A 14,698-nucleotide genomic window follows, 5' to 3' on the forward strand; every position below is an offset into this window, starting at 1 on the left:
ATAATACTATGTACTAGAGTTTTGTAGTGTTCACTGTATAGTTTGTTTATTTAGTCCTGTATTGTTTATTTTATAATCTATTTTCTGTGTTTATCGACTTTGCACTGTCTGTTACTGTGCTACATATCCTCATGTCTGACATTGTTTCATGTGTTGTGAAGGACCATGATTCTGGGGGAACTATATTTCATTACATCTGTGATGACAGAAATGACAATAAAGCCTACTTGACTTGACTCAAATGCATATGATGTGCAGGACAAAATGATGCATTTTTTTCTCTCTTCTTATCATAACAGACTTTTTTTATGTCTTAGTCCCAGTGTTTTTGATCATTTTTTAACATGGATATGACGCCTCAAGACCAATTTCAACACCTAAATCCTATCTCACTCCTTATTTGACACATAGTGCAAAAGTCATTATTTCATACACTGTGTAGTACAATTAAATTGATCTTGAGGTGTCACATTCATATAAAAAGGCAAGATTTAAAATTAAAGTTTGCCTAAAGAAACTGGATTCAAAAGACATGAAAACTAGTCTGTAGGCAGTGCTTCTGTTCATGAAGGTATTTCAGCTAACTAGCTTAACTGCTTGGGCTTACAGCTACACTAAACACAGCTTTCACCTCACAGGTGGACAATTTTGTCTGAATCCCTTCTCACTCCTTATTTGACATCTAGTGCACTAGATATGGTGAAAAGAAAAAAAAAAAAAACAACAACATTATTTCACCCCCTACAGTATGTAGTACACTAAGAGAGAACCCAGTGAAACTAGTTATTTCTTTAAAGTGTAGCATAACAAAAGCAATGCCAATAATACAGCAGGTAAATATAGAGAATCAGGTTATTTAAATAATAATAAAAAAAATCTAGGTGTAAAATCTCCATAATATAAACGGGAAACATCATACCTACAGTTAAATACCTTCCAGATGCTCTCAAGTAGACTTCCTACTTCCGCTACGTCACCGGAAATACATGCTCTGCTTCGCTTTGCCGCTCCTCCGAGGCATTAGATGGCGCTGTCATGTACAAGAGTGTGTGTATAACACGAGAAGCAGCACCAGAACTAGGATACTAAACGACGTAAGTTTTTTTTTTTTTTAAATACATTTAATACATTTTAGTGAAACAGCAATTCTTATTTATTATTGCTTAACATTTTAAATATCTGTGTTCTATAACTAATAAAAGAATGACGAACTATCATACAGTCAGGTCTCTAGCTAGCTGCTTAGCTTGCTAACTCTCTCTGTAAACATTAGCTTGTCCCAGATAACCGGTTATCTAACTAACATCACTTGAACTGATCTGTGGTATACAACATCACTGTAACAACCACTTAAAAATAAATAAATAAATAAAAAACTTACGTTTGCAAAGCTTAAATGTAGCTATTGCTGGAAAGATATTTGCTGATTTTTAATGTTTTCAATCTGACTAGAAATAGCTCAGCTTTATAGATAAGTATAGATAAGTACCTAATTCATGTATGATAATATAAGAGAGACTCTATGGCCAAACGTTTGTGGACACCTGACCATCACACTCATGTGTGGTTCTTCCCCAAACTGTTGCACAAAGCTGGAAGCACACCAGTGTATAGAATGTCTTTGTATGCTGTAACATTACAGTTTCCCTTCACTGGAACTAAGAGGCCCAAAGAGGCATGACAATGCCCCTGTGCACAAAGCGAGATTTATGAAGACGTGGTTTGCCAAGGCTGGAGCTGAAGAAATCGAGTGTCCTGCACAGAGCCCTGACCTCAACCCTACTAAACATCTTTGGGGTGAACTGGAACACCGACTGCACCCCAGATCTCCTCACCCAACATCAGTGCCTGACCTCACTAATGCTCTTGTGGCTGAATGAACACAAATCCCTTCAGCCATGCTCCAAAATCTAGTGGAAAGCCTTCCCAGAAGAGTGGAGGTTATTATAACAGCAAAATGGGGACTAAATCTGTAATGGGATGTTCAACAAACACATATGTGTGTGCTGGCCAGGGGTCCACAAACTTTTAGCCATATAGGATATTTTAATACAAAAATATTTTGTATTTAGTATTGATAAGATATGCTGTCAGTTTCTGTGGCTAGGTAATATCTCTTACACCTTGTCTGGTATCTACTTGCTCCAGTTTTGATTGATTTAATCCACAGGTTTTCAACCCTGGTCCTGGTGTACCCCCTGTACCCCCTGCACATTATTAGTGTTTTCCCTGCTCTAACACACCTGTTCAGGTGAATCGAAACTAATATATGCAGGACAAGGCTGTACTCCAGGGCCACCTTTGGGAACCCGTGTCTTAGCCAGGTACCTACCAAATAGTTTTCTTTATAGACATACAATATTACTGACTGTAGCCTGTGTGTTGCTATGTACAATCTGTCATCTCTCCTCTATGCCGACCATCATTGTTTCTCCCCAAAGGGACAACCACAGGACCACTACTGACCACCACAGCAGTGACATTGACATGGAAATGTGTGTGATGCTGACAGTGTTTCAGATGAAGCAGGGTTTTATTTTTTTAAAACACCTCAACTAGCCAAAAATACCCAGATAAGAGCAGTCCTGTGGTCAGAAACTGACACTGTTGAGGGGCGATAGGTACGAGTAACACTGTATGGGATGTGTGTGGTATGAAGGAATAACACAATAGGGTGCTCTGTTATAGGAAAATAATCTGCGATGGAATGGTGTGATACCACCAGTCCTACTTTTTTTGCTTTATAGTTATGTTTAATGTCTGTACAACAATTTACTTCCTGTTATCATTTCAGTTATAACAGCTATAAAAAAAGATGTTCCCTTACCAGCTTCTCATTTTTCTCTCTCTCTTGAAGTTAATAAGACAAAAAAAATTGCAGCTTGTCCAGTTACAGACAAACAGCAAAGCGCTTTATCCTGACGACTGTCCCGTGTCCGAATACTTAGTTACAGCTTTACCTCTGACTGTTACAAAGCTCTGACACTGGAGACTTGTACATAACAGGAATTATGTACAGATTTTTAAAATCCATTTTTTTAATGGAGCATCCGCCATACAAGTTATATGTAAATTGTTACTATAGTAATTACAGCGTATTAATAGAAACCTGTGATTTGACCTGCAGTCGGCACTACGGTCAGATCTGCTGTTATAGAAAATTAATCAACAATTTATGACCAATTAGAATTTAACAATGCTCTGGTATAATAAAAATATTAGATCACATATCACCTGACCACAAGACCTGTCTTTGTCTTACAAAATATGTATCATGCTATTTTTTTGGCACACACAAAACACTAGCAGAACAGCAGCTGTTTTTAATTAAAACTTGCATTCAGTCAGCTTCTTGTTATTCTAAGTAACAATGAAGAAGTACTTATGAGAGTATTGTCAGAAATAATTGCACGTCTCTGTGACTCCAGTAACACTGCTGCACTAATACACTCAGTGCAGCATCACACACACTACCCTGCTGTTTTGGGAATGATACACCACCCAAATAATATCTGGTTAGTGGTGGTCCATTGATGGACAGGGTAGAAGGGCGCCTTCAAACTGCATAGTAACAGATGGTCTATAATAAGTACATGCTTACAAAGTCACTTATATGGTAGGTGTAACTGATAAATTCGCTGATAAGTGTAGATACAAGGTAGGTGTATTTAATATCCTACTAAATCAGCTACACAGAGTAAAGAAGCCATTCTTTCATACTGTTCGTAATGCTCTTGTATCCAGAATTGCATAGTGAATCCAAATTAGCCTCAGCTTAAACATCAAATGTTGAAGCTATTTCAGAATCGGGGGCTTATATTTGGACTAGACGATCTTTTTTTTTTCCACACAGGAAACGCTACCTTGTGGTGACCTACAGACGTGGACAAATTTGTTGGTACCCTTACAGTTCTCTGAAACAATGATTCATTGCTCCTGAATAGTGATTAAACCAAAAGTCTCATATATACCTGCCTGCCCGTAATAGATTAAATAGATTTAAACCAGATTTAAATAGATTAAACCAATAAAATTGTGAGGGGAAATGACTTATTGTTTATTTTACCAAGATAATCTAAAACAGCCTGGACAGATTTCTTGGTAGCCCTAAAAAAGATTAGAAATCATTGCATTCTAATCATGTTTCAAACTAATTATTTAACCTTAATTAGTGTCACAAGTGTCTTCAATCTTTAACAGCCAATCAGCCTATTTAAAGAGAGAAAACGTGCCACTGTGTAGGTTGGTATCATTGTGTGTACCACACTGAACATGGACCAGAGAAAGCAAAGGAAAGAGTTGTCTGAGGAGCACAAAAAGTATAAGGTCCATGGAGTAGTAGCCAACCACCCAGGACGTGGCCACAAGAAGAAATGCAACCCCGGGTTGATCAGAAGGATTCTGCGGATGGTAGACAAAGAGCCAAAGCCATTCAAGCTGAACTCCAAGGTCAAGGTACGTCACTATCTGATCGCACCATCCATCACATTTTAAACAACAATGGGCTCCATGGAAGAAGACCCAGGAGAACACCATTACTGAAAGAAAAACATTTAAAAAAAAATCCACACTGGAATTTGCTAAAAGTTTCTGGGAGAATGTCCTTTGGACTGACGAAACAAAACTAGAGTTTTTTGGCAAGTCACACCAGCTTTAAGTTCACAGACAGAAAAATGAAGCTTTCAGAGAAAAGAACACCATACCTACTGTGGAACATGGAGGGGGCTCAGTCATGTTTCGGGGCTGCTTTGCTGCGTCTGGCACGGGGGCCTTGAATCTGTGCAGGGCACAATGAAGGCTCAAGACTATCAAGGCATCCTGGAGAGAAACATACTGCCCAGTGTCAGAAAGCTCTCCCTCAGTCACAGGTTATGGGTCCTCCAACAGGATAATGACCCAAAACACACAGCTAAAAGCACTCGAGAATGGCTGGGGAAAAAAACATTGGATTATTCTTAAATGGCCCTGATCTTAATCCTATTGAACATCTGTGGAAAGATCTGAAAAATGCAGTGTGCAGAAGGCACCCGTCAAACCTCAGACAGTTAGAGCAGTTTGCTCAGGAAGAGTGGGCTAAAATACCTGTTACCCGATGCAGAAGTCTCCTTGTAAACTACCGCGATTGCTTGTTGGCAGTGATTGCTGCTAAAGGTGGTGCAACAAAATGTTAAGTTAAGGGTACCATCTTTTTTGTCCATGTCATTTTCCTTTGGTTCATTTATATAAAATGTTCAGTTTAATTGAAAATCAAAAGTAATGTCTGATTGTGTTAAACATGGAATTAACAGTGATTGATGCCATTAATGTTTGTCAGTTTCAAATTATTTCAGAGATGGTTGCGGGTTCTTCTTTTTCATGGAAGGGTACCAACAAATTTGTCTATGTCCGTAGCACTCCAGGCCGAATGGCAGCCGCTTCTTCATCGTCCTCCTCCGCCGGAGGGGTTAGCGGGAGCTCCGTTACTGGATCTGGCTTCAGTGCATCAGAGCTCATTCCCCCTAGAAAAGTCCTCTACACATACCCTAAAGGAGCCGGGGAGATGATGGAAGGTCTGGCAAATACCTCACTTCTATTTTTGCTTTTTTAGTTTTTAAATCCAGGGGATTTTTGTTTAATGGAGAATTGACAATCAGTGGCCTCAAGAGAAGACTGTGAAATGAATTTCAATGAATTGAAATGACTGGTCAGGTTTGGCATGTAAAGTCAGGGTTGCAAGCTTGCAGAAATCACACAAACCAATTTTAGTGGCCTGTCCTAAAGGGATCCTGTTGTCTTTATGTGACAGAAGTAGCACTGTCAGTATAAGAAGAATAGAAAATGACTGGTAGCAGCATGATGTATATTGAAGGACAGTAATATCAGCAAGGGTACGAACAAAAGGAGTTGTATAATGTACCAATTATTGTCCATATGTGCAAAAGTACAAAGGTAAAAGTATAGAGTGTGTGTATATATACAGTATACTTATATAATTATAAGCTTCCAAGACAAAAAAAAGTAGTTGCATGTGTCAGTTCTTCTCCTTCCCGTAATAACAGTGTCAGTCCTGTTGAGTGAGGATGCTACACGAGTCTTGAGTCTCTTCCACTAACTGGATGAGCAGTTAAGTTAGAGTTGTAGCCTGCAGTTGTCATCCTGGAACATGGGACAGTGAATGTTATGTTCTGCTTGGACATGAAGCACAAAAGGCATCCTCAGATTCTGGCCAACAGCTGAACACCTGGTTTGACGTTCAATTACATTCATCCAGGTTCACAACCTAATTACAGAGAAGAGAATATCCCAGCTTGTTAGGAGGCTGTGATTAGAGCGCAAGGTCAGCCATGATACGATGCCCCTGAAACAGAGAGGGTTAAGTGCTGTGCTTGAGTTGCAGCTTGGTGGTAGCTGATCAATAGCCACTGTTGCCCCTAATGCTATTGGTGGATGACCCTAATTGTTTTTGTCTGGGTATCTTATAAGGACATAGGGGTCACTCTTTTTCTAAACCACTTTCTGTTTGATAATTTGTTAATTTCCACATCAGGTGATAATAGAAATACTGAGGGGGAAAATGCACCATAATTAGGATCTCAAAAGGACGTATCCAATCCATTATAAGGTCAAGGCTGGCTGGAATATGCACATCTAAAACCATGCCAGGCCTTTTGTTTTTGCCCCAACTATTTAGAAATTGTCTGGGTCATTTATCCACACGGGGACGTGCATTTCCAACTGTCTGCACTTTTTGTCTCCAGAAAGAACAGAGGGCATTAATGAGTGAAAGCCACCATTCTCCTTTAGTTCTCATTCTGCTGGTGTATTGGAATTATGGAATTGGCATAATCTCAAGTTCTGTGCTTAGCTAAAGTTCTGGATTGAAAGAAAGGGAACATGTTGTTTGTTTATATGTGTGTGTGTGTATATATGTATATATAATATATATATATATATATATATATATATATATATATATATATATATATACATATATATATATATATACATATATAAACACTGGGAAAGCCAGGATAGGACAGAGCTTTATGTCGGTCATTGGTCTTGTTTAAGGTGTTGAATGATGGTGTGTACAGATGTGAGGGAATTGTTATACATACATAAAACATTTGTTCACGTAAAGTTAAGCTGTACTTAAGCAAAATAAGACATCATGAGCTGATGTGCGAATATACAAACACAGGCAATTGCAGCACATACAGAGGTCTTTCAGCTCACGGACTCTCCCTACAGTATATACTTTTCTTTATACACAGTGCTGCTGAACTCTCGATTCTGATTGGTCAGAAGGTGTTCATTTATCTTCTATTACAGCAGCTCGGACAACAGTGCCGGCTGTGACGTTTATATTAATGTGCTTCAAGCTACTTTCATAGAGCCTTGTATGGTGGACACTTCACATAAACAAATTTTTAAAAAAAAAGTATGTAATTGTCAATGTGGTGAAGTTTTCTGTGAGGAGATGTTTATTTAGCATATTTGGAAGGACTCTCCAGTGTCACCGCTTCAGGACATAAGACGTTGTGCTTTCTGGTTTCTCTGTAAACCAGAAGCTTTTTCTTATGAGAAGCTTCAATTTTTTGATTTATTACCTTCAGGAGAGTGGAAAAAGAGTGGCTGGTGCGCGAACGACTTGTTATAGCTACTATAGCATAAGTGATATCAGGAACTAGTTTGTTTCATCAACGTTCCACATTGTTAAACATAAAATGGACAATGTGTTGTTTTTAATAAATAAACAGTTATAATCTGTGGCAAATGGCTATGGACTAAGATGAATAAAACCCTTCAGGATGTGCTGTTATTGGAAAATAATCAACTATGGGGGCGGTAATAGTAACTCCTTTTTTCACACCACCCCTTCCTTAGTTCTTTTCCTATAACATGCCTAGTTGTGTTTCATTCGTTACTTATGGGCCGGTAAGCAAAGATATTCTGTCATCCGTAGATTATTTGAAATCCACAGGACAGTTTTACTCTTTACGTTTCAGATGGCTCGGACAGATTTCTGTGTGAATCGGTTTTCAGTTATCAAGTGGCATCAACTCTAAAACAGGTGAAGCATGGTAAGATGCACATTGTTCTGATTTTTAAAACAATCAACAGTAATTAACTAAATGTCAGCACTTTTGATTACATTATTGTCACAAGCACAATTGATACTAATTCAACTAAGGTCTGGAAACCTAATACTAATGACTTCTTGGTACGGTGTGCTCTCGTGTGTGCTCTCAGATCAGCAGGTATCCCGTATGGAGAAGTTGGCCAGCCTGGTGGAGGAGCTGGAGGCAGACGAGTGGAAATATAAGCCTATTGAACAGCTATTGGGTTTCACAACTTCATAGCTAACCACTTGCTGCTCATATCAATTCATGAATTGCAATGAATTTTTGTTTATCGTTTTACTTAAACCAAAAAAATGTTTTAACCAGAATGGAAACATTTTTGTATAATTTATTTATGCACATTTCCCATATTTGAAGAACATACATAGGCTGCAAACTTAAATGAAACTGTTTTGGACATTTTAATGGAGCTGAATACTTAAATGTAAATATACTTACATATGTTACAGATCATGTCACAGAAGACTAATCATGTGCAGAAGTGTACCCAAACTTTGAGTTTTTATGTGAGCACCTGATCTTTTTTTCTTTTTTCTTTTTTTTTAAGATGTTTTTTGTTGAATAAAACCGCTCTAATCTGTGATTAAAAAGTCTGGAGAATATTAAATTAATAATTTTATTGATACTTTCAACCACTTCAAGAGCTACACAGTAATTGCACTGTCAGAGCTACAATTTCATATTCTTTAATATTTATTATTAAATTTAAAGCATGTACAGTATTACTGTATGTCTTTTATTAGTGCTGTATAGAAACATAAGCTGATAGATAGATATTGATAGATATGGATATCTTTGCTACAAATGTAGTCAGCTGATTTAGAAGCCCAAACATATCTTGTTTTTGTGTTCAGTGTACAGGAGCCCGTGCTTTGTTCGACGCTCTTGCACAGTTGCTATTAATTTTAGTGCTGTGGTCTGCAAGGCTATCCTCCCCCTCACTGTGTGTTTGTGTGTGTGTATGTGAGTGAGAGAGAGAGAGAGCGTGAGCGCGAGAAAGTGAGCCTAGCCTACTTGTAGCAGCAGCTGTAGAAACAGGAGAAGACAAAGCGAGAGGGGGGTGCAGGGAGACAGCAAATAAAACCCACATTCTTTGTCCTATAAAGCTAACTGCTGTGTTCATAACAAGCTCTCAGCACACTAAGCATATTCATTCTTAGTAACATAACTAATATATCTTTCATTTTTTTACTATTTAGTGAAAACATGAATCTAGGCCGAGTTGGTGGCTTTGTCTTTTCTCTTTGAGAGGAGAATAAACAGTGTCCACAGAGCCTTGTTTATATACACTGCTTCCTGAATTAGCTCTGCAAAACTCGGTTTGTGGTACACTTCGTCCTGCTGGATGTTTTGCATTGAATGATTGAAACGTGCAGTGAGAAACTTTAGAGAATGTACAGTACATTCTGTTCCACAAAAGGGTGGGACCAAACCTACAGTGTATACTGCTCGATCCTAAAGACACTCACCCCAACTCTCATACTCTCTCTAAAACACATTTATCCAACACATTTAAACAATTTTTTTCCCCATAATAGCACTTGCGAGTTGTACGTGTTGTACATGTCATCATGACTGCAAAGAGAACAGTTTGTCCAGCTCTCACTTGCACTCCCAAAACATCCATGAACTCGGGCTACCTGGCCAAAACTTTCACACTTTCACACTTTTTTATGAGTCTGCTGAAGTGCACACAGAAGAATGGATGTATTCAGCCTCGAGTAAATCACTAACACATTTTAACTCAGTTCTAAGAATAAACTGCTCTGTTACAGTAACAGTTAGGAACCATAATAAAACATGCTGAATGGATATCCTAGACTAAATGTCATGTCCTGATTGTTGTGTAACTACCTGTTATCTGTTAATGAATAAAACTCCACAGGGTTCATTATTAACTGATGTCATTTTATAGGTGTTTATGTGCCATGGGTTTGTTTTTGCCTCCAGCTTGGTTATCTGAAACAAAATCAAAATGTAAAACAGACTTAGGATTAAAACATATCTATTTTTATGGCTAAACATAATTAATTTTCAAGAACATTATTAATATACAGAACTATTGTTCCACTTGTCTGCCATATGCCAAATGTTAGTGTTAATATCAGTTAAAACTGACATTCAGACAGTCTGCATTACAATTTTAAAACCCAAAGTTTAAATAATGTTTAAATAAATGTCTAAATTATAGAAAGTGTCAAATTTGTAGAAATATTAGCTATTTCTATATTTGATTCTTATATACATTACATGTATGTATACACTGTATACATTATATACACTTAAGCTAGTGGTGCTGGGAATAAATAATAATGGCACTATGTAAATTCGTATGATTGATACATGTCACTGTTTTTACTTTTGCATCAGATACATCTGTACCTTTCAAACCAGTTATATCAGGTCTTCATCATTCCAAATAAGTTCTTGATGTTGCATCAGATGAACGGTGATGATAGAATGTTGATTCATGTAGGACCATGCAACATTACATCATACTGATTTCTGTCTCCACAAGAGGTGCTGTAGTAGCAGAGTAGATTTCTCTCACCTAGTCAATGCATATTTATTAACATGTGGCTTTGTGTGGTTTTGTGTGCAGCTGTGAGCGGTTACAAATATTCACAAGACCACTAAACCCATGTTTTAGCCATAGTGCCTGTGCATGGAGTGTACTGAGACACTACCTACTAGCAAGCTAGAGGACTGACTTATATGGAGTGATGTAATGTTGCATCACAAGCTGCAATCTCCTGTGGAACTTGCACCTTTTTGTGCACTGGCTCCTCATAGATCTCCAGCCTGATGCATCAATGTACAAACACAGTGCATTGCTATGATGATGATGTCATAGTGCAGCCCACAAAACTGACTCTTTCTGGATACTGACATTACTGAAATCACTATTTTAATGCATGCATATTTTTTAATTGTATTAGATGTAGTGTTATTTTGTCATTTTAAGAGATGTGCATTATTAAAAATGCATGCAATGAGTATTTTTCTTACTAAAACGTTCACTTTCTTACTGCAATATCACACATTTTGCAGATGTTTTCTTGTTTGTAGCCACACTTGTACAAACACACACACCTAAACACGTAGTCCACCATATAAAATAGCCTACCAAACACTAACTTTGCCCCAAATGTCCATTTAGCACGGACACACACAGGCACAGGTTTTGCCTCAACTTGTCCTAGGTGAACAAAAGATTACTTGCTGTGTTTTTCCCTTCCTCAGCAGACAATGGCTTGTGGGCGCTTCGTGTTACTGGGCAAAGTGGAACGTGCGCTAAAAGCTGATTGGCTGACTTGTCTCCAGGGGGCGTGGAAAGCAACAGCTAGGCGGAGCTATATAAACAGCTTTGTTCTTGCTCATGACATCAGTGTTTGCAGAACACTAGCTGCTGCACTGGAGAAAGGAGCACTTAACTGCGTCTCTCTGTTCTTTGTTAGCTTCAGCGGAGTAATTCGTCGAAAATTTGGGTTATATCATCAAGTACTGGCAGGACATCGTCTGCAGGTTATCATTTTGGTGAGTGTCTGTTTTGAAAACGAGGTTATTTTAATGTGCACGAGACTTGGGTTTGTTTTTATTCAGTTGTTCAGTTTGCAAAACTGATGGTTTCTAACAGTAAAATATTGTGAGCTTATTCTCAGAAAATGTGGTTAAATGTAACACACTGAAGTGTTTTTCAGTTTGTATTGTCTAAAGAAAGTCTTAAAGGTTTAATTTAGAGTTCTTCAACAAGGTGTTTTTCACAAAAGCTTCTTTAACCCCTTAAAGCTGAAGCAGTAAAGCCTCCACAGAAACCCTGAGGAAGCTTCATTGTCTGAGAATGTGATGCTAATATAATCTTCTGAAACTCACTTTATAGCAAAAAATCTGCATGTTTCTAGGCATGGAAAAAACAATTTGTTAAATTTGCTCTTGCTTCAACATTGTGTTCATTGTTTGCATGAGTTGTTTTTTTGAACCCAAGTTGTTTTGAGTGCAGGAATCACAGCACTGTTTTTGTCCTAGACACACATTTCTAACTTGCTAATCTTTTCTTCTCAGGTGTGAAGAACTGAAGCATATTTGATCCTGTAGAGCAGCAGTCTGAGGTTTGGAGTCATGCAGAAGATACAGAGTGAAGGGGTTTGGGCTGATGGAGCTCCACAGCGGCTGTCCTGGAGCGGCCTGGTGCAGAACCTCAGCAGCAGTAACAGCATAGACTCTGACTCCGAACACAGTGGTACAGACGATGGCTCAGATACTGGTAAATAACACAATTATTATTCATTTTATTTTTTGTTCATTGTAAGCAGGGTTGCAGTCATCGGCTCACCCTGTAAAAGTTTGAACGAGATCTCTTGCACCCTGTAGCTTAAAGGTTACAGTACTTTCATGTAGCACTGTGATATGCAGATCAGCTCTAACACACAAGTGTTAAATGTGGTATCTGATGTTTTGAATTGCTTAGACAGCTAGTTGTTACTGTGAGCAGCGATGGGGGTTGGAGAGAGTTATAAAAACACCTCTGATATCTGCAGTATGCTAAAAAAACCGCATTATGACGTAATTAATCGAGATATAGCATCGCAATATGATGGCTGTGTATGCTTGTGAATATGCTGGTTAACATGTCGTTTTGTTGTTACTCACTATTGTATTATAGAAAACTAATTTCTTTACAATCTCTTCCAGGTTCTGTATCTCTTCCCGACTTGTCCGCTCTGGACGCTGACATGTTCTATGACCCAACAGAGGAGAGCCTGTGTAAAGAAGTTGTCCAACAGATTGCTCTTAGCCTGATTGAAGCGAAAGGTTGCACGTTGCACTGCTCCAAACTTCTCATCCCCAACAAGCTGCTGGAGCACATAGGGAGCGAGCTGGTGCAGCTGGCCGCGAGCGAGCCGTGCGGCCTCCGGGGGGCGCTCATCGATCTGTGTGTGCAGCAGGGAGAGACCTTTGACAGCGTAGGCCAGATTGCTGCTGACCCCTGCCTGGTACCCACCTTTCAGCTCACACTCGTCCTCAGGCCCGAGTCAGGAGGCATCTGGCCGAAGATCCAGGGCTTGTTTACTGCCAAATCCTCATCAATGCCTCTGAGAGGTGCCCTGAAACTCAGCACTGGCTTCAGAGTGATCAAAAGGAAACTCTACAGCTCCGAAGAGCTGCTTATTGAAGAGTGTTGAGCCCCAAGGACCAAATCTGGACATTTCTGAGGCATTCTGGCTCTATTAGGTCACCGTTTTAGTGATCTGAGAGCTGTTCTCAACCAAGGACTTCATTGACAATACTGTGTCGATTGACTTGACTTTCTATTGAAGATATTACCAGATATTGCAGGTCTCACTTTTGTCACCAGGGTGTTTATACAAAAAGAGCATAGGGTACACAAATGTAAAAGCATTCTCGTATACACTGATTGCTGTATGTTCGTTATAGATACTGCATTCATATATTGCACTTCTTCAGGCAGTTTTCGAACCTGTCTGGTGCCGTTTTGTCGACTGCTTTGAAATGTTTACCTCACTTTTTATTTTCTGAAAATAACTGTGGCAGCTATTTCATCAACCTGATTTACCTGTGTCATGAAACTCTTTTTTTTTTTTTTTTTTTTTTTTTTTTTTTTTTTTTAAATCCAGCGAGCACCATTTCATGATCTAAGTTTGATCTTTTAGTTAAAATGGACTCTTGGCATCTTAATTGTTTTTAAATACATTTGTCATGCATATTCACTTGTGCATCATTATTTATTTGATATTCAAATACTGTTACGTTTTATACGTGCATTATGGAAACACAGAAAATAAATTATTTTTGAAGAAATATTCGCTTCAGTCATTGCTTCTTTTATGTTCACCACAGCGAGACTTGGTCTCATTGTGCTGCGAAACATATGGTGTTTGATTTCTGCAAAACGCCTACACTACACTTGGAAAAAAGGGTTCTTTAGAACAATCAAACCATTAACCATACAGGCTCTATTTGAAAGTGTTTTATTTCTTTTATTCCTTTCTTTTAAAAAATAATACGTATGTAGTTTCCCAAGAACGACTAACAGAAGAAGCTCTTAAGGTTCTACATTTTACTTCTAAAAGTGTACTTTGGAGAGAATTACTGGAATAATTAGCAGCAACTTTGCATGGTATAAATTAAATGTTAACCTTCACCATCGGAGGCAAGTGTGTGTAAAAATGCTGTGAAGACAGTTCTACTGACCTTTATTAAAAAGTGTCGGTGGAAAATTTAGTTCTTTTTATAAAACTAAAACCCAGACAGTAACTCAAGTTCAGGATTGAACTGAGGACCCTGGGATGGTGAACACTGCAGAGTCATTTAAAAAAAAAAAAAAAAAAAAGGCAAGAATAAAACTCGGAACACCTCGAGATCTGCAGACGTTGGGCCTTTTTTACTGCAATGGAGGATCGTGACCTCTGCTATAAAAATGCACATAAGTAAAAATTCAATTCCTGACAGTACAAATCAGTTAAGTGCTCACACAGAGTTACACACATTATATGATTTTTTTGCAGAATGCTTTAATAAATAAGGTCCTCTATTTGATTTAATTCAAGACCTTT

At 38.3% G+C, this 14,698-nt stretch overlaps 3 protein-coding genes across 12 annotated transcripts in view; 2 read left to right on the forward strand and 1 right to left on the reverse strand.

The window, feature by feature from the left end:
* The window catches only part of ascc1 (activating signal cointegrator 1 complex subunit 1), a 21,575-nt gene extending 20,534 nt beyond the window's left edge, over positions 1-1,041 (reverse strand). For 2 of the 4 annotated variants that reach the window (XM_053238432.1, XM_026915547.3), the window contains exon 1: positions 924-1,041. The gene's annotated coding sequence lies outside the window, so the exon portion shown is untranslated. Of the gene's footprint in view, positions 1-919 lie in introns of all 4 variants that reach the window. The other 2 variants (XM_026915548.3, XM_053238430.1) reach the window with 2 other exon arrangements.
* On the forward strand, positions 949-10,021 carry anapc16 (anaphase promoting complex subunit 16). Of its 7 annotated transcripts, none has more exons than XM_026915555.3 (5): positions 949-1,094; positions 3,854-3,894; positions 5,392-5,549; positions 7,989-8,063; positions 8,233-10,021. In XM_026915555.3, exons 1-5 carry the CDS (start codon positions 987-989, stop codon positions 8,340-8,342), a joined length of 492 nt encoding a protein of 163 aa, XP_026771356.2. In that variant the 5' UTR covers positions 949-986; the 3' UTR covers positions 8,343-10,021. The 7 variants fall into 7 exon arrangements, with proteins under 7 accessions (XP_026771356.2, XP_026771355.1, XP_026771352.1 ...); XM_026915551.3 differs by lacking the exon at positions 3,854-3,894 and adding an exon at positions 2,171-2,324 and having other exon boundaries at positions 972-1,094; XM_053238435.1 differs by having other exon boundaries at positions 1,041-1,094; positions 3,854-3,898.
* Positions 10,022-11,461: 1,440 nt separating this feature from the next.
* Positions 11,462-13,943, forward strand: ddit4 (DNA-damage-inducible transcript 4). The gene is made up of 3 exons (XM_034309196.2): positions 11,462-11,660; positions 12,186-12,387; positions 12,816-13,943. Exons 2-3 carry the CDS (start codon positions 12,243-12,245, stop codon positions 13,304-13,306), a joined length of 636 nt encoding a protein of 211 aa, XP_034165087.2. The 5' UTR covers positions 11,462-11,660; positions 12,186-12,242; the 3' UTR covers positions 13,307-13,943.
* The last annotated feature ends 755 nt before the right edge of the window (positions 13,944-14,698 follow it).

The sequence above is a fragment of the Pangasianodon hypophthalmus genome, chromosome 12 (genome assembly GCF_027358585.1).
Source record: "Pangasianodon hypophthalmus isolate fPanHyp1 chromosome 12, fPanHyp1.pri, whole genome shotgun sequence".
NCBI lineage: Eukaryota > Metazoa > Chordata > Actinopteri > Siluriformes > Pangasiidae > Pangasianodon > Pangasianodon hypophthalmus.